Source organism: Poecile atricapillus, chromosome 2 (genome assembly GCF_030490865.1).
Source record: "Poecile atricapillus isolate bPoeAtr1 chromosome 2, bPoeAtr1.hap1, whole genome shotgun sequence".
Taxonomy (NCBI): domain Eukaryota; kingdom Metazoa; phylum Chordata; class Aves; order Passeriformes; family Paridae; genus Poecile; species Poecile atricapillus.
This window is the reverse complement of record NC_081250.1, coordinates 20453000-20471824: the sequence shown is the minus strand read 5'-3', so window position 1 is coordinate 20471824 and position 18825 is coordinate 20453000. Positions and strand designations below refer to the sequence as shown.

Sequence of the window (18825 nt, the reverse complement as noted above, 5' to 3'; positions counted from 1 at the left end):
AATAAGACTGATGTTTTCCATCCATTTGGGACTCTTCAGACTGTATATTGATAGAGATCTTGAGGAAATAACGTGCTGCTCTGTATCCAGGACAGCAAGAAGCTGTAAGAATATCAAGGCAGACTGTGCTCTAAAGGCACCTTTTCAGAAATATCATTTAATTCCAGGCAGGTGCTTCAGCTTGTGAAGCTCAGCTAGCAGGCAAGGTTTTGTCTTTCCCGCACTGGTTCACGAGCAAGATTTGAGTCCTGTTAACAGCAGATAGAGCCATCACTGTCAGTAGAGTAAATAAACAAAGAAACAAATCGGCTGAAGTTCATTTATTGGACTTCAGACAATGCCTCTTCGAGCTCTTTAACCCCCTCGTGCCCTCCGGCTCCTGCTCAGCAGCCCCGAGCCCGGGCCGTGCCCCGCTCCCGGCGGAGCGGCCTGCTGGCAGCCGGGGGAGGAGTGATGGGGACGGGCGCGCAGCCCAGATCCCGGGCTCCCAAAAGTAGGTCTCTGCTCCTTCTGCAGTCCTCGCTCTGGGGAGCAACCCGGGCGTTCGAGCAGGGGTTTTCTTTGAGACTTGGGTTTCTTACCCCTTATCCTTCTTTCCTTACCCCAGAAGAGAAGGAGAGGGATATCCTCCTCTCTCGGAGCGGGGTTGGCTAATTTTCTTGGAAGACAAACCACTGACCCAGATGCAACGCTGTCAGAGTCGCAAAGGGGATACAAGAAAAAGCCCAAACACCGCACACAACGGCAACAGCAAAAAAAGCAGCGCTCCTCTCGGCTATCACCGCTTTATCACCTGCACATGCCTGGAAGGAGGCTCTTTCCTCCGCTAAGGGAAAAAAATCAGCTTAGGAAAGCAAAGTTTGAACAGCGAATTCCTGTTATTTCAAAACGCCCCATGTGACAGGATATTTCCTTATTATTTGGAGCGCAGTTTTCCCCTGATCCACCAGCCCTTCACAAGTGCGGCGGAGCTGCCCGGCGGGACGCCACGGGCGGAGCCGCGGCCATGGCTCGCTCCCTGCTCCTGCTTCTCCTCGGACTTCTGCCCCGGGCTGTTCCGCTGCTGGGTAAGTGCCCGCAGGGGCTGTGCGGGTCAGGAGAGCCAAAAAACGAGGGGTGACGGCGGGCACGGAGCCGAAGCTGCCCGGGGGCTTGCGGGGGAAGGCGCGTTCGCGCAGGTGATGCCCACCAGCTTTTCAGCCCTCACGGCGGCGGGCGGGCGGCTGATGGAGGCGGCCTCCCCTCGGGACCCCTTCCTCACCCGCACCCAGAGGTGCCCCGTGGGCAAAGCTGCCTGTCAGGGCGGCCTTTTGGGTGCCCACGGCACTGTGGACGCTGAACAGGGCTGTCACCGGCGCTGCCTCAGTTTCCCCCACCGCTCCGATCAGTCCCCGATTGATTTTAGCATCACCCAGATTTCCCTCACAGACCTGCTCACCACAGAGGTTTGCAGAAGTGCCTTCTACTGGGGCTGTGCCTGTCCTCCATTCCTCTTGGATGGGCCCCTCTTTTGGCAGATGGCTTTTGTGGGGGGATGTTAAGGTAGCTGAGGTGCTGATATGGACAGAGGTGTCAAAATGGGAAAATTATGTTGCTTGGTGATACATGGAGTTTGTTCCCACTTACTCTGAGATTTACTATGATTGCCAGGTCACAGTTATTTTTCAGTGAAAGTTTTGCACCTGCCCTTCCTGAAAACCTCTCAGCATGCTCTCCTCTCTAGACAGATCTAGCGATGCAAATCTTCCTAGCACTGCCTTGTAACCTTTCTTCCTTTCTGTAATTGGCAGCAATCAGTTTAGGCCATCTGGTAAGCAAGAGTGTGTAGGGAAGACAGTCGTCCGTCCTACCTGTTTGCTGCCTTCTTGCTCCCTCCTCTTTTGCTTTTGATGTGCTCTTCTGGTGCTCTCTGTAGCACTTCACTGGCTTCACAAATTACTTTTTTATTTATACTCACATAATCTGTGATGGTTTGCAAATGCTGCAGAGTGTGAAGCCAGTTTGGCATACTGGAAATCTCTACCATGGAAATGATACTGTCAGATGAGATTCTGCAGTACTTGGCACAATTCTTAAGATACAGCTTGGGGCCAGAGATAGATAAGCGAATAGTCACAGTGTGGTGGGTAAAGAAAAATGAAAGCTTGTTAGAAGAATTCTTTTGGGATCTACTTGGGACATTTGAGGGAAAAGATGTTAAATCTCCCTGAATGGCTGGTTGTGCACTGGTAATGGTGAAGTTGTTTCCTAAGCCTGGCATGTCCTTATGCATCTTAAAGACCTTCCCTCCAGGAGTAAGTTTCAAAATATGAATTACTGTTAGAAATAGGTTTAATTCAAAGTACTAACTCTGGGGTACTCATGAGCACACTGTGGTGGACCTTAACAGTGATCCACCCACAGTTCATCTGTAGTGAAGAACACTTGTTACAGAGCTCTGTAACAAATGTTGCTACAGAACAGTGGAACACAGCTAGCAGTGATATGTGTGATTCTGCTCAGCCCATTTTACAGACACAGCTCATCATGTTGGCAAGAGTGGTATCAAGTGTTTACAGAGAGGATTTGGCAGGGCAGAGGAAGTGCTGCACAAATACCTGGCTTGTTTCTTCTAGATTATCTAATTATTCACACAGACAATATTACATGGGAATCCCCTTTGGTGACCAAGACAGCAGAATAAAGAGAACTAAAGTGTAAACTTGAGCAATGCAGCACTAAGTTTGCTCAATGGGCATGGGCTAGAGAAGAGCAACACTGAGGGAAAGGAAATCCTTCAATTACAACCTCAGCCACAGTTGCTCCAGCATCCTACTTATAGAAACTTGTTCTATTCTCCTGCATTGGTTTCAACTTATTTTTGATGCCTACTTGGCTGTGTTGGCCTTCTGCTTACATATGTACTACTCCCTGCATTTGGAATATGCCCTTGTATAAGCAGGTGTGTTGGGTTTATATGCTTCTGATGCTTTGTAAAAGCACCATCAGAATAGCAGAGAGCCTAAGTTTTGTCTCCCTCTCCATCCCCACTGGTCACACCACTTTGTTCAGCTTTATAACTTCATTTCTGAAGCCAAAATTCTGCACACTCTCATGCACGGATGCAGAAATCTTTAACATCAGAAGAACCAGAAAATAAGGACTGTTATTTTAGGCCACAGATACAATTTTAGCAGTTTGAAAAGTCAGGTAGTGTTTTCTACACATGTGAAATTGACATCTCTTTTATCCAGAAACTTTTAACACAATTCAGGAAAAGGAGAGTTGCAAGCACTGCATATATCAGTGCATAATAACATTGTGCTAAATTCTAGTAGAGAAGCAGAATAAAAAGAAGTTGTCACCAGCAGTGATAATTGTACATTTCCTTGTATTGTCTGTGAGTAAAACAGATTGGCAAAAGACAACAATTTCTGCCTCCAGTGCTCATCAGTTTTACATTACTTCCCAGTGAGGTGGAAGCCAAACAACAAGAGAAGGAAGCTGAACTATAGATGAGATAGGTCTAGGTCAGCTCTTTCTCTGAGAGAGGTTATTTGTTCCCAGACTGTTCTTCTGCAGAAAAATATGATCATTTCCACATTAAAGCCTCAGCAGAGTAGGGAAGACTTTCTGTGGTTAATCTGTTTTCCCCTTTACTATTTCTCCATTATAGAATTTGTTTAGTTTGGTAATCATACATTAAAATAAGTAGTATTTTAATTAGCTTCAATCCCCAGAGTCACATTAATATTTCTCTTTCTTAGCTCATAGTCGAGCTAAAATACAGCTTTAAAATGTTGTGCATCCTGCTGCCTTATGCAAAAGAGCGTGATTAAGTTACTGTGTTAAAATGTATCTCAGGTGGATCAGAGAGGAGAAATTTCCAGTCTTTCAGGAAGATCAGCTCAGAAATGTTACACTCCATAGCACATCTGAGTGCAAAAGATGCTAAAAACTTTTCAAGTGGCTACAATTCTGAAATCAACCTTGAATTCATGAAAATGCATGCTGTGAAGCACTGTTTACTAAGAGGGAGAAACAACCTGGGAAGCTATGAAGAGCTTTGTATATTTTTGTAAGTCATGAAGAGGCATAACTGGTGATGGCAAATCCCATGGCTGTTGATATTTCACTCATAATGGAGAGATGCAAGAAAGAAGTCACTGAAGACTGAAGTGAAAAATAAATATGTTCTACAAGAAGCTTGAGTATAAAGCCTAAAAACATATCCTTCTCCTCATTAATACTTTAGAGATTTCAGCAGGGCTTTTGAGAATAGAGCCCCCCACTGTGAGGAAATGGAACATGAAGGACTTAATGACTGTTGTCATCTCCCCATGCCTGGGAGCCAGCGCTGCTGGAGAGCTCAGTGTCAGGATCTGCTCTCTACAGTGCCCATGTTTCCTCATTTCAGTAATTCCCATGGGTGCAGCTTGGATTAGCACCATGAGTATTGTTTTCTCTCCTCAGTTTAACCCATGCTTTAAACCTACAGGAGACAGACACTAGGTCTATGCCTCTGCTGCCTTGTGCTTTTGTGTGTAGATGCTTTCACTGACACAAAATAGTTGAAATGTCCTCACATCTGAACTACTTGCATCATACAGACACTTTAACAGGTGTAGTTCACACCTTCTTTTGCTGAGCATACAATGAGATATTTCACACCAGGAGGAGTGTCCAGATTCATACTTCATTTAGATAGTAGCTAAGGTTACTTCAACCCAAATCATTCCCGTGTTATTTTTCTTACAGATACTAGCATCTTCTTAATATATAATGAAGATCACAAGCGCTGTGTACTGGCTCAAAGTTCTAATTCAGTGACTACTGCTCCTTGTGTTCAAGAAAATGAGTCACAAAAATTCAGGTGGGTCTCAGGTCACCAGCTTATGAGCATAGCATTCAAATTGTGCTTGGGAGTGCCTTCGAAGAAAGACTGGGTTCCGATCACTCTGTATCCTTGTGACAAGGCTAGTGAACTTCAGCGATGGGAATGCAGAAATGAGACTCTCTTTGCAATCCAAGGGGAAGATTTGTTTTTCAACTATGGAAACAAACAGGAAAGGAATATTATGCTGTACAAGGGATCTGGTTCATGGAGTAGGTGGAAAGTCTACGGAACCACAGACGATCTGTGTTCCCGAGGCTATGAAGGTAAAGTTCTGTAAATTAATTTCTGTGTTTCAAACTCATTTTTATGTGTGGATAATTAAAATATTTTATATGTATAGAAGGATTTCCTTAATCTTATTAATGATCAGTGAGTATGAATTCAGGTGAAATCAACAATACTTGAGTGAGAGTGCTTTTTGTCTTTTGAGTAGTTCATTTTGGTTTTTGTGAAACTTGTCAAAGTGCTGATAGATGATTAATCATGCATGGTAGCGATTCATTTGGAGAGAATAAATATTTCTGTGGTTATTCAAAACATGTGTATAACTATTACAGAGCAGCTGATGACAGCTTTTACTATTTACTACATGTGTGCAGAAAGATGTAGCGTAAGTGTTTAGTCTGTTGGTTATATTGTTTTTTTCCTTGGGGTGAAAATATTAACTGGCAGTAAGATATTAGTTAACTGTTGATATATTCATGTCCAATGTATTGCAGATGTCTTCCTAGGGGTTTGAAAAGAGTCTCAGAGCTGGTGCTAAAATGTTAGACAAAGAAATAAGATATTTTAAACAGTTAAATTTGAAAAAGTTATGTGTAATATATCTCTACATATATTCATGATAAATATCTGGAAATACTAAATTTGATTTCCCATTTAGTATTCTTTGATAAACAGAAATGGTCACAGAGGGAGGTATGGATGCAGTTTCTGTGGTTTACACCATGGCTGATTACAGTAGTAATCATTGGCCAGAAGCCAGAATAGAACCCTAGCAAAGCAAATTATGTAAAAGAAGGCAGGGGGGAGATGTAATTATGTCCTGCTATTTCTTCCTCCCCTGTTTTCTAGCAGCTCTGTGAGACAGTGACCCTGGTATGTCACCTCTCCAAAAATCCTTGTCAGGTACAGCTCCCCTGTATGTCCTTCCCTCAGTGAATGTACATTATATGTGCACACACAGAAAGCTGCTTTAGTTGCTTTTGTAAGTTTCATTGAGTCAGGTTTCTGATAAAACAAGAAGTGTCTTTAGATGCAAACATAAAATTTATTTGGGCATAATATATTGGAGGCACTCCATGGTATATATCTTTCAATTTTACTTGTACCTGCTCTTCCATGTCCAAAATGATCAGCAGTTGACTGGGTTATTGACAGAACACTCAACTGTGTTTTGTTTTAAGAAATTGCATAAGTGTGTGAATTTCATATTTTTGATTGTTATGCATGGGAAATTTAGCATGGGAATTTACTTGTCTTGGCTCAGTCAGTTGTGGTCTATTGTCTCCCTTAGCAACAAAAATTTGCCTCACTGTGAATGTGGTTATCAGCTTAGACCTAGAGTAAAATGATCAATGTTCCATTTCTAGTACTGTTATATACAAGATTTCCTTGCTATAATAGTTTGTAATAAGATCGTAAAGATGGACTCTTATATGTCCCATGCTTAATAATTTTATACATTTTTTAACTGTTGTGTCTCCTTAGATACTTACACAGTGAAAGGAAATGACAATGGAGCCCCTTGTGTATTTCCTTTTAAGTTTGGTGGTAAATGGTATGCTGACTGCACAGATGCTGGCAGATCAGATGGCTGGTTCTGGTGTGGAACCACTTCGGACTATGATGTTGACAAGAAGTATGGATTTTGCCCAACGAAATGTAAGCTTTTTACATTCATGGTTCTGCTGTGCTGTTATTCAGCTGCCTGGAAATCTGTCCATAACTTGTGCTTTAGAGTTTGAAATGGTTCTGTTTCTGTCTCTGTTTAACCTGCTTTCCTTTTAAGAGCTACATAAATGTCCAAATATAGGACTCAGCATAAAAAACATTGCCCAATTATTTTTTGTGAAAGTATGTTAATCATAGTCTGGAATCTCCACATACACCATTTACTTAAATAGAAAGTCAATTAGATGTAAAGATGTTACATTAGGATAAGTAATATATAAAAAAGGTCAAAAAGTAGAAATCCATGTAGTGAAACTGAAAGCTAGCATACAGTTTAATTGAAAATTAAAATTACTTTGGAGAATGCCTTTTAGACATGAAGAAGCTTTCATGAAGTCTTTAGTACATCCCAGTGTTTCCCAAATCTGTGTACTGTATTTTAATTGTCTTTTAACTCAATTAGAAGTATTTGTACTCTAAATTCCCTGGTTTGTGTATAATTGGTGTTTAAAATGCAGCATTATCAATATGCAGAATTTTATTTAGAAATGTTCATCTTTAAGTAAATGGGAGTAATTTATGCCTGCATGCATTTGAATTCTTTTAAATTTTAATGAACTTTCTCTGGACCTCTGTACAATATGTACTAAACATGCTGTCTGCAAGCTGCTTCTTCTGTCATGCTGAGAAGGGTAGTACTTCTCCCTCCTTTCTTCTTTATTATTCTGCTTTGCTCTAAAGCTCCAGCTGACTGCAAGCAGAGCTAAGGAGAAAAATATGTGTTTCCTTAGATGTGAAGAAAACTGTTTGGGTTGATCTTAACTGGTTTGATGACAAAATACTCGTGTCCTTGCCTGATTTCCATTAATGTTGCATTCAGTATTTCAGACAAATAAAAATTGGACTTTTTGTTTCTCTTATGCCAGTATCACTTTCAAGTTAATAAAAACATGCTGGGAATATCAATGCCATTAATAAAGCACATGCAAAGTTGACTTAATGCTCCCTGCCCAGTATTATTCAAGTACAGCAAATAGGAGGCATCATTAAAATTTTGTTTAATTCTTCAGCATAATTCAAGGAAATCCATTCAGATGGCAGTGATTGTTTTTGGAAAAATCTGCTTTATGCTGACTGCCTGCATGTTTCCTTCCTGATTCTTCAGTACTGGCTATAAAATGCTCAAGTTTGGGTCATATATTTTAGTGAGAAACAGGCCATGGTAGCAGAAGTTTTAGTCATCCCTACAAAAGAGCAATGAGTGAGATATGAGAGTGTGATAAGTTAATAAACTTCATCAACACCTTTAAAAATAGAAGCTTTAAGTCTATGTGTGTTGAAGCTTATTCACCAAGAATGAAGGGCAGTTTCTTAAACTGTCCAGGGGACCAAGGGTGCCAGCATGAAAATATGTGATGCAAAGTATTACAGCCACTCATGCTGGGGCCAGGACCTTCAGTGAAATTTCTGTGGCTGACCCAGTCACTTCCTACTGTCACCAAAACCACCTCAAATGTTCTCCAAAATGAAGAGGGCATGAGGCTGTACTTGCAACAGATATTATAATCAATAAAGGTGGACAAATTTTATCAGTGGAGGTGACATAATTGTGATTATGAACCTTTATTTGGTGATTTGGAAAGAGATACTGAGACAGTAACAGCAGAAGCTTAAACCCCAAAGAAAGGAGCTAAGCTGTGTTGCTACAGCAAACAATTCTTAGTAGCCTAGGAAAAACTGCTTCTTTATAGGTTACAGCATATATTTTTGAAATGTATGCTGCACTTCAAAGAAGGTGTTGGGGAAGAAAACAAGTTGCACAGTGTAAGACCATCAGGACAGTGACTCAACATGTACCTGTAGCTGTGTTCCAGTGGGAAAAAGTCCATTGAGGCCTTTTTCTTGACAGATGAAGGAGCTGTCTATCTAGTGAAGGATTCAGAAAACCCTCTAAGCAATGCATGAAAATGCAGCTGATTAGGACAGAAACAAAAACTGCAGAGAGTAAATGCATGCTGAATTCATCTGTGTGGAGATAGAGTTCAGATTTTTATTAATTTTCTACTTATGTACTGAGGAGAGGTGTGATTTAACATTAATTTAGCTTAGGTGTTAAAATATATTATTCCAGGGAAGTGATTCATCTTTTTGTTTCACTGGGGAACTGAGCTTTAAATAATAGCATATAGATTTTTCCAAAATCTTACTCTGCAAAGACTTTTGAACTCTTAAAACTCAAACATCTCATAAGCAAATTTTCAAGATTTAGAAACGAGTTTGATTTTTATGAAAGGCCAAAATTCTACAAGAGAGCACCATATGGAAGTCAGCTATAAATTATGAGACTGGGGAACTGAGGTGGAAGGTTGGATGAATGCCCAAGACTTGTTTATCTCTTCTCCGTAAAAATTACACAAGATTTAGAAACCCCTTACTATCAAGTCAGAGGTAGTTTTCTTTACTGAATTATGGATTTTACTATTTTTGCAATATTAATTTTATCACAGGCTTGTGCACAGGGATTTATGGTATTTTAGAGCATAAGATAGCAAAGAAGTTTTGATTCTGATAGTTATAGAATATTTTGGACAGAAGTGGATTTGTGGATAATGATAATCAGATGGAAGTTTCCATTTTTACTGAAATGTCATTATTACAGTAGGTTATATTTGATTTCTTTTTAAAATAGAGATAATGTGAAAAGAAGCACTTTATATTACCTGTAGATAATCAGATATAATACAGGAAAAAGAGGCACTGGTAAGTGACCTCTTGATATTTAACATGTATCATGCTTTGTTTTGACTTTTGTTTATTGTACTCTTTCCCTCTATTTGCAGACTGAAGTTTTCTAAGCACTCGGAATTCAGATAAGAATTCATAAATTTTTCTCTCAATTTTTTTCAGCTTGCAACTTCAGGAATTCAGTTGTATTCTCCTTGTTGGCAGACACTTAGTAATCTCTGCTGTGTTCTGCTTTAGTTCTTTATGTGGTATTTAGCTCAGTTTTGGACCTCACATAGGTTCCATTTTTGGCAGATCAAGATCACACTGTTTTTTGCTGCTTGTTTGTGGAGACACAATTGAGATGAGCCAGGAGAGACTTCAGCAGTGTAGAGTGTGGTACCTTCTGGGGCAATTTCTTATGTGGAGAGCTTTTGGATGATGCTTTCAATGGCATTACCTAAAAGTGCCAAGTTTGGGTATTCAAGGAGTTCGGTCAGGCTATGTGGCAGAGGAGAAAGTCATGCAATGTCAGACACATGCTTAAGAAATCAGGAATTGCAGGAAAATGTGAGATGGATGCTGATGATGTCAGCTTTGCATTCAGCACTTGGGTCTGATTACCACAATCACAGTAAGAAAATCCATAGCCACCTTACACAGTGACCCAAATTAACAAAAAATTTGGGGTTTATCTCAGAAGGTCAGCTTGATATACACCTTAGTTAGCATCAGCCTGGAATTTTTTAGCCTTTTTCTCCACATTCACAAATCAACTATTTTAGCACATTTTAACCACTTATTATTTACCTTAAACAGCAGATTTTTTGTACCACAGAAAATGGTGACTTTGTTTCATTCCCTACCTTCTGTCCTAGATCTGCTGTTACATTAGAGAACTTCAGGATTCCTTTCTAACCATTTGTCAGTGTTCAGGCATTTTGTGTCTTTTGTTATGCAATTTTTTGGGTATATTATATCTGGCTCTGTTTTCATGAGCATTTTCATTTCTCCCTATAGTTACTAGTAGTGATTTGTGGAACACAGACCCTTTAACAAATGTCCAGTACCAGATAAACTCTGAGGCAGCTCTGAAATGGCATCAGGCAAGAAAAAGCTGTCAGCAGCAGAAGGCAGAGTTATTAAGCATCACAGAGTTACATGAACAAACATACCTGACAGGTAGGTTAAAATTATCCATAATTTCTTTAAAAAAGTGTATTATTGCAAGAGTGACACTAATATGGCATGTTCCATCTTGAAGATCATATTTGTTCAATTCTAATGAGTAAATTGATACTGTTATAATGAATGATTCATCTGGAAATATAGGACAGATATTATTTATTTTATCATGATTAAATATTGCCATAAACCAATAATACTATAAAGAAATACAACAATTAAGTAATGCAAGCAATAAAGAATGAATGTTGGAATGCTGAAGATTGCGAAGTAGTTTGTAAACTGAAGATGTAGATACCAAGATTGCATCCTTTTTGTATTCTTCTTGTAGTGTGTATTAGTCAGTAGTTTTACCTATTTCACTAAAGCCATTGCATCTTCAGTATGTCCTAAAATATGAAAAGAAAAAGAACTAAAAAACAAAAGGACTTATAAATGTTCTCTTTCAGTTTCAATCTCCTTCAATGTTTTTGGAAGGAGTTTCCACACTTCTATGAGTAAATTCTTAAATTTTACCTGAATGTATTTGGATTCTACATTGAGAAAGTCTTCTTTATTTCCTTCTCAGCCTGTGTACAAACATGAAACAGTCCACTGATCATCTATTAAATAGAATAGAAAATATTTTGAATATGTTACATCAGTTGAAAGACAAACTATTCTATGCTATAAGCTATATGTTGTACTTTCTAAATTTGTAGAATAAAAGGATCAGAACATGGTTTGGGCTAGAAGGAACATATAAAGATTATCTAGGCCAACCTTTCTGCCATGGTGTGGGACATCATGGATTAGACTAGGTTGCTCAAAGTCCCATCTAACCTTACATTGGGCACTTTCAATGATGAGGATCAACAATTTCTCAGGGCAACCTGTTCCATCAACATTGTAAAAAATGCCTTCATTATATCCAATCTAAATCCACCCTCTTTCATTTTTAAACTATTACCCCTTGTCCTGTCACTACAAGTCCTGGTAAAAAAGTCTTCCTCCAAATTTCTTAGAAATCCTTTTCATATACTGAAAAGCCATCATAAGGTCTCCCCACAGCTCTCTCGTCTCCAGCCTAAACAGCCCTGGCTCTCTCAGTAGTTCTTCACAGGAGGGATGTTCTAGCCCTTTGATGAATTTTCTTGCCTCCTCTGGACTTGCTCCATGCCTTTCTTGTACTGGGGACCCCACAGTTGAATGCAGTGTGTCTCAGCAGAGAAGGGTTGGGGGTCAGAATCCCGTCCCTTGCCCTGAAGGCCACGCTGCTTTGGATGCAGCCCAGGACATGTTTGGGTTTCTGGGATGCAGGCATTCATGGCCAGGTCATGTCCATCTTCTCATCCACGGATACCCTGAAGTCCTTCTCTGCACTGCTGCTCTCAGTCCATTCATCCCCTAGTCCATATTGTTATTGTGAATTTCCATGACCCAGGGCTAGGAGCTGGTGCTTGGCCTTGTTGAACTTCATGCGTTTGGCAGGGGCCCGTTCCTCAAGCTGGTCAGAGGAGCTGCCATTGCTTCCCTCACGTGAGTCAAACACACCACTCAGCTGAGTGTCATCTGCAAACCTGCTGAGAGGGCACCCAATCCCACTGTCTGTGTGACTGACATAGACATTAAAAATATTGGTCCCAATACAGACCCTAGAGGGACACCACTTTTTTCTGGTTTCCATTTGGACTCTAAGCTGTTGACTTTAGATGCAGACACCCAGCCAATTCCTTGTCCATCTAGTAGTCCATCAATCAAATCCATATTTCTCCACTTTAGAGGAATGAGAAATGTATTTTTAATGCTATGAACAATTTCTTCTGTCTAAGCTGTTTTCAATTTAAAGTTCTGGTCAAAACATGGGTTGTTTTTAAAATCACTGTGAGAAAATTATTGTTGAAATTAGGCTCCAGTGAGTAAACTGTTGCTGACACAGAACGTGGTTATTAGTTGATGTGTTTTAATTGCAAACTGGTAGATATGGCTGCTAAATGTATGTGAAGATCAGTTTTTCATTATGCAACTACACTGGCAGTACTAGGATTTCTTGTCATGCTCAGTTCTCAGTTATCCTAACCACAAATTGTCCAGAAGAAATAATAAAGCATGTTAATGTGTTGGTGCAGAATCGGGTCTAAGATTCCCATCCTTTCCAGTCAACTACCTCTACTTTTAACTTTTCTGTGTTTCGAGTGCTGCCCCTCATGGTGGTGTCAAAGACATCTACAAATTGCCACATCTTGGCACGATGCCATCAGTAGAAGCAGAAAGAAATGATACACATTGCACAATGATTTTCTGTGAACTGTGTGGAAACACACTTAAATTAAAAAAATCAGCAGGCATCCAGCTGTGCTTCCAAGCCTTACACTGAGGGCAGAGATAGACAAATGATTAGTAATGACTATGAATAATGTTCAGCAGAGCCATACATAAGCATGATATTTTTAAGTGCTTTTCAGAGCTAGAGGAATATATTTGAACAGGTTTTTTTTTGGAAGCTGGACTTATCATTGGCTAAAGAACTGAAATCAGATCAGTTTGAAAAATGCTCAAGATATACTGTTAAAAAGATGATGTTTGCAATGATTGCATTTTAATGTATTTTGATAAATGAAGACAGTTTTTTTACACTGTGAATTCATGCTTATTAGTTTTATGGAAAAGAAAATAAATGTGGGAAACTATATCTATAATTTTAGAAAACTGATTTTTGGTTTTGTGACCTTTTATGCAACTTTATCCATTTCATATTTTAAAGTTCTGAAAAGAAAAAGTTTCATGTTTGTGATCAGTGGTTGCAGAGTCATTTTGTTTTCTGTTGTGATAAAATTCTCCAAACCTAAATAGATCAAAACTCTGAAACAAAACTGGCCAATGTAAGATGACCTGTTCTTCAGGTTTAGCATAACCACCTTAACCAGAATGTTAAAAATTGTTAAAACTTGTACAAGGAAAAAGGAGAAAGCTTAACTAGAATTCAGCTCTCAAGTTTTGAGGAGTGTTTGCTCTTGCTGTGGACTTGCAATATCTCTCTCTGTCTCTGTTGCCTAGGTCTGACTCGCACACTGAGCTCAGCTCTCTGGTTTGGTCTTAACAGTTTGAATTTCAACAGTGGATGGCAGTGGGTTGGTGGTGCTCCTTTTCGGTACTTAAACTGGGTTCCAGGTAAGGTTAAATTCATTGCTACTCAGTTCAAAAGGCAAAAATGTGGTCATTGTGTAACAAATATCTTTCCTAGCACTCTATTCTCCTGCGCTTATTGAGCTTGTATTGGTGCTGAAAGATTCTGATTGTGATTATAAACACTGTGAGTAATGGCCTTTATGCTAGGAATATTCACTAGGCTTAATTTATTATTCATGATAGAAATGGTAGCCTCAAAATCCATAGGAAAATTTTAAGTCATCTGTTGATGCTTCATTTGCATATCTTCCTAATCTATTTTATTTCTGGATACAGAAGAAATCAGGTGCTGTAGATGTCTTCATTTGTGAGATTAGACTGATCAACAGTGGGTTTTTTCGTTTGTTTGTTTGTTTGTTTGTTTGTTTGTTTGTTTTTTTACTTCAAATTCCTTTCTAATTTTTTTAATGTTCAATTTTTTTATTTGCTTGAAGAACAGCTTTTCATTTTCATTTGGGATTAACCTACCCACAACAATAGCACGTATCAAACTGAACGTTTGAGGCTAGACTACTTTGATGGAAGCCCAGCTACTCCACAGGTGTGGCTGCAGAGTTGAACTCTGGTGTCATCATTAAAAAGTTTCTCTGCCATCTGTTCATATGGTGAAGTCATCTCTGGCTGGCTATTCAGAGTGCCAGGACTCTTGCCTTGTTCCTTTGCAATGGCTATTCAGTGAGCTTTTGGAGACTAATTTAAAGTGGGTGTCTGAAGTTCTGCAGTGTAAATGCTCTTTATTTTCACTGAGCATTTAATCATCAGTAACTGTGTGTGCTCCAGTGTATCACCCAGGGCCTTTTTTGTGTAGAGAAGACCAAAAGCACATTTTAGGTGGACAAGCTTTTTGGGTAGGTAAGCTCTGAAGAGTGAATTGAACTACTTGATAAATAGTTCTCCAGTGGAGGGAGCACACGGGCAAAGAGAAGAACTGTAAGTTGCTGTGAAAGTATTTCTAGGTCTGCCAAAGCAGCAAGAGATGGTGTTCATGGTTCTTAAAACTGCAGACAACTCTCAGTTGTACTGTAAAGAATTAAAAAATTAATAAGGGGCTTGATATAACAAAAATGCACTACATTTACCCTTAACTCCTTACATTCCTTAATTTCATTCAAAGATACTACTCTACTCTTATGTCCATATAACATATTTTACATTTTTGCTATCTCCTTCATGATTTTATGTTGGTCAGCCTCCCTCTGTCTCATCTGCTTTGCACTGGATGTTAAAGAACTGGCTTTTCCCATTAACACATTTTAAGGGGATTTGTGGGAACTTCATACTTTTCTATCTCTTTAGCCCTAAATAAATAGAAAAAAATTGAACCATGAAAAAAATTGATCAATGTTTAAGCAAAACCGATTTTGCTTAGATATTTGGGGATATAGCTGCCAAAAGCTGAACTTCGTGCAATTAAACAACTTAAAATAGTATTTTTGAAGTAAGCATATCTATTTCTCCTATGACTGCAAATATAAGACTGTATTTAATCTAAAGTAATGAAATCATAATTGTATAAGAGAATTCCAGTGAAAAATCTTGGACTCTAAAAATATTGTTTTGCTGTGTTTATTCTGTGTAGTACTGATGTTTGTTATGTAGCACAGTGGTGTAGAGTCAGAAATTAAAGAAAAAACATGCTAAGTTTAGTAACAATATGTCAGAACTTGAGAAGTTCACCTGGTTTACTGCTGAAATTTCTTCTGTTCTGCAGGTTCTACTTTTCTTCTAGATGTTTTTGTTAGTCTTAATGCTAATCAACTATAGCAAAAAATATACAAATATTCTGATATTGTCATGTTGTTTAGACAAATAAGCAGGAAGTTCACATCAGCAAAATAATTACTTATTATTTTTCTTATATCAAGTACAGAATTTGACTAGCTTACAGAACAGTTTTTTTGCCTAAAGACTGTCCTCTGGACCTTAGACATTCTCCATATATAAAAGGAAAAAGTTCCAAAGAAAAGAAACACATACACTGTAATACCTTCTACCAGGACTTTGAACATGTGAAGAAGCTGTTAAATTATGAATTTTCAACTTATGGCTGCTGTGGAAAAATTATCTCTTAAGGGAATGAACTTCCCCACTTCAGGCTAAAGGACTGTGGAGTACCACAGTTGTCTATGTGTTAATGCATTTTATGGTTGAAGAATAAACCAGAAGGGGATATGAGAGTTGGGAGTGTGACCATGTTGTGCTTATACTCTGTTGTTGAAATTTGTGGTGGTAATTTTTTGGTTTCTGTTTTTCATTTTGTTGTTTGTTTTTTTTTTTTTTTTTTCAGGCCATCCTTCTCCAGAACCTGGAAAAATCTGTGGTGCATTGAATCCTGGCAAAGGTGCTAAGTGGGAGAGCTGGGAATGTGATAAGAAACTTGGCTATATTTGTAAACGAGGAAATGCTACTTTAGAATCTTTCATTATTCCTAGAGGTAGGTTTGGTAATAAACCCTCAACAAATTCTCAATGAACAGTGTTTTTTATCTCTAACTGGAGTAGCTGTTACTGAATGTGGTAAAACCAAGCAAGGGACTCTGTAGACTGTGGTTTGACCAAGATTCCCTCTAAAAGTGAACAGTGTGTTCTTCCTTTTTGCTCTGGCCTCCCTGTTTCCTGTGTAATAATCCTTCTTCAATAGTCTTGAGTTCTAAATTGCAAAATTTTGTCATCTTTTCCAAAACCAAGCAGAATAGTCAGATTCTGATTATAAAGAAATAAAAAATGAATTTAATGTTTTTAAAATGATGTAATTATCTGAAGCACCATGTACACAATGAAACTAATCCACTTCTTCCTGTAATTTTTTCTACTTATGAATTGTAAGTAGTATGTAGTATGAATTGTACTATGTAAGTAGTAGTAGTATAAACTGTACTATGCAAGTAGTGGACTAGAAGAATTTTTTTAAATTCTTTTGAATTAGATATTTTTAAGGTATCTATATGTCTTATAAATCTAGAAATACTTATATAGAAATATAAAAATATTTGTTTGCATACATATAAAAGCATATACAATTCTTTATGAAATTATTAAATTATATATGCAGAGATACTTTTTCAGAAGAAATGTAATTCTGGAACTTGCCTCATGTACATAAGAAAGACAGAAGAGGGATAAGATTTATTTTGATCTCTTTCCTTATTATCTCTGTGTACTATAAACATCTTGTAAATTATTCCTTTGTTTCATCACTCCTTCTTTCTGTTCTTTCCAAGTTCCTTTCTTTTTCCAGGACATACCTGTATTAATGTGCATCACTACTTGCAAAGCAGACTTTTTGCAAAATCAGTGTTTGATATTTGCCTTAAAAAGCAGTTGGTGGTTTTTTAATATTTTTTCTGCTTTTGCCAATATAGAACCAGTCCTGTTAAAAGCAGTTAGGACAGAGGATTCTGGCCCATTTGTTTGGCTTTGCTGCTAAGAGAAAAAGCCACAAGAATGAGCTGGTGTGTTGTTAAGTAGATATTGAAATACATATTAATTAATTAAATAGATAATTCGGTATTGAAATCAAGTAAATTAATTGTCTTAGCTGAGAAAGACTTCAATGCACGTATAAATGATTTCTTAATTTAAGAAGTAAGTTTTGTTTGGATTTGTATACAGGTGATATTGAAATAGTTTTATTTATATAGGTTGTTTTAGGTTGTTTGGCTGACTACTGCTCAGCTTTTCAAGTTTCTTACATAAGTTCTGAAACACTGATGCCTATAAATATGCTATCAGTTTAAGACTGCCTTCTATATTATTTATATTATTTAAATTTAAATTCAGGGGTTTTTTTTGGAGGGAGGTGTGTGTCTAATGATCATTACTCTCTTTTGAATTTGTCTTTTGTTCCTAACCCCCACTGTTGCCGCTGAAGATGAATAGATCACACAGACACAGGTCGAGGTGTGGTGAAGGAAAGAGCAGAGTTTATTTTTCCCCCCAGGATTTATAGGCTTCTGACCACGGCCAGGGATTGGATGGTCAGGATAACACTTTCTTACTGCACTGGCCATGAGAGATGCCCATCACAGGACGTGTAACAGAAAGAATGTACACATATCTATGTTTACAGTTACTGTCCTGGGAAAGTCTTTAGAAAACCATGTCAGCAAGCTCAGAAGCTGAGTTTTCAGGGTGACATCTCACTTTTTGGTTTAACAAAAAGAAAAGAAAAAAGAAAAATGAACAAAGAAACCAGCAACATTATAAACAATCAAAAAGATAAATAATAGGAAAATACAATACTCCATACAATCAGAAGGATGTAATTTCACGGTGATACCCCACCCTTTGCTTTACCAGCAATTTGAAGGAAGAGAAAAAAGTTTTCATTTAAACATAAATTGCTGAGTAAACACTGTGGCAGATAAACCAGAGATTGGCAGTGGTTTACTTAATAAAATATTTTACAAAATGTCCCACGGGGGGAAGTAATAAAAGGAGTAAGCATGGAATCATGCAAGGTGTTAGGTGCCCTCAGCTGCTAAAGGTGTAAAGGAAAACTCATGGCAGATTATGTTTTCCTGAGTTAAGAAATAAATTAATTGCAAATTCATACATGTACTTAGTTGTTCACCTATCACTAAGCACAAAGAAAAGCCTTTGAAATTTTAACCCTGGAAGTTATAATCGTGTCTAAAAGGGCAGTATGTGGGACAGGGGAACATTTTACCACAAAATGTAATCATGCTTGTGCTCAAAACAAAGGCGGGGAAAATCTTTACAGAATATTTGTTTCCATTACAGATGGATTTTCACAAAGCAAACATCAGCAGGATTGTTTTGCGTTTTTATTTTTTTGCTTCTTGTAAGAAAATATTTTTCCAGCAGGGGGCCACATCACGTTGTACATCAAAGTATCTTCGGGCTACAGAGCACTTGTTCTCTAACCCAGCCAAGTAGATTAATAGAAATGTATTCAGTTCAAATTCTAAATGCTGAAAGGAAAGGCTATCTATCTTCCTCCACCAAGTGATTGCTAAC

The 18825-nt window shown here is 38.3% G+C and overlaps 1 protein-coding gene across 2 annotated transcripts in view; it reads left to right on the top strand.

Annotated features, from left to right (window-relative positions):
• The first annotated feature begins 947 nt into the window (after nucleotides 1-947).
• Nucleotides 948-18825, top strand: part of LOC131575188 (macrophage mannose receptor 1-like) — a 56093-nt gene continuing 38215 nt past the window's right edge. The window contains exons 1-6 of one of the 2 annotated variants that reach the window (XM_058830287.1): nucleotides 948-1067; nucleotides 4738-4852; nucleotides 6587-6760; nucleotides 10514-10675; nucleotides 13715-13828; nucleotides 16134-16280. In XM_058830287.1, coding sequence (XP_058686270.1) covers nucleotides 4834-4852; nucleotides 6587-6760; nucleotides 10514-10675; nucleotides 13715-13828; nucleotides 16134-16280 — 616 coding nt within the window. In that variant the 5' untranslated portion in view covers nucleotides 948-1067; nucleotides 4738-4833. Of the gene's footprint in view, nucleotides 1068-4737; nucleotides 5140-6586; nucleotides 6761-10513; nucleotides 10676-13714; nucleotides 13829-16133; nucleotides 16281-18825 lie in introns of both variants that reach the window. The other variant, XM_058830286.1, reaches the window with a different exon arrangement.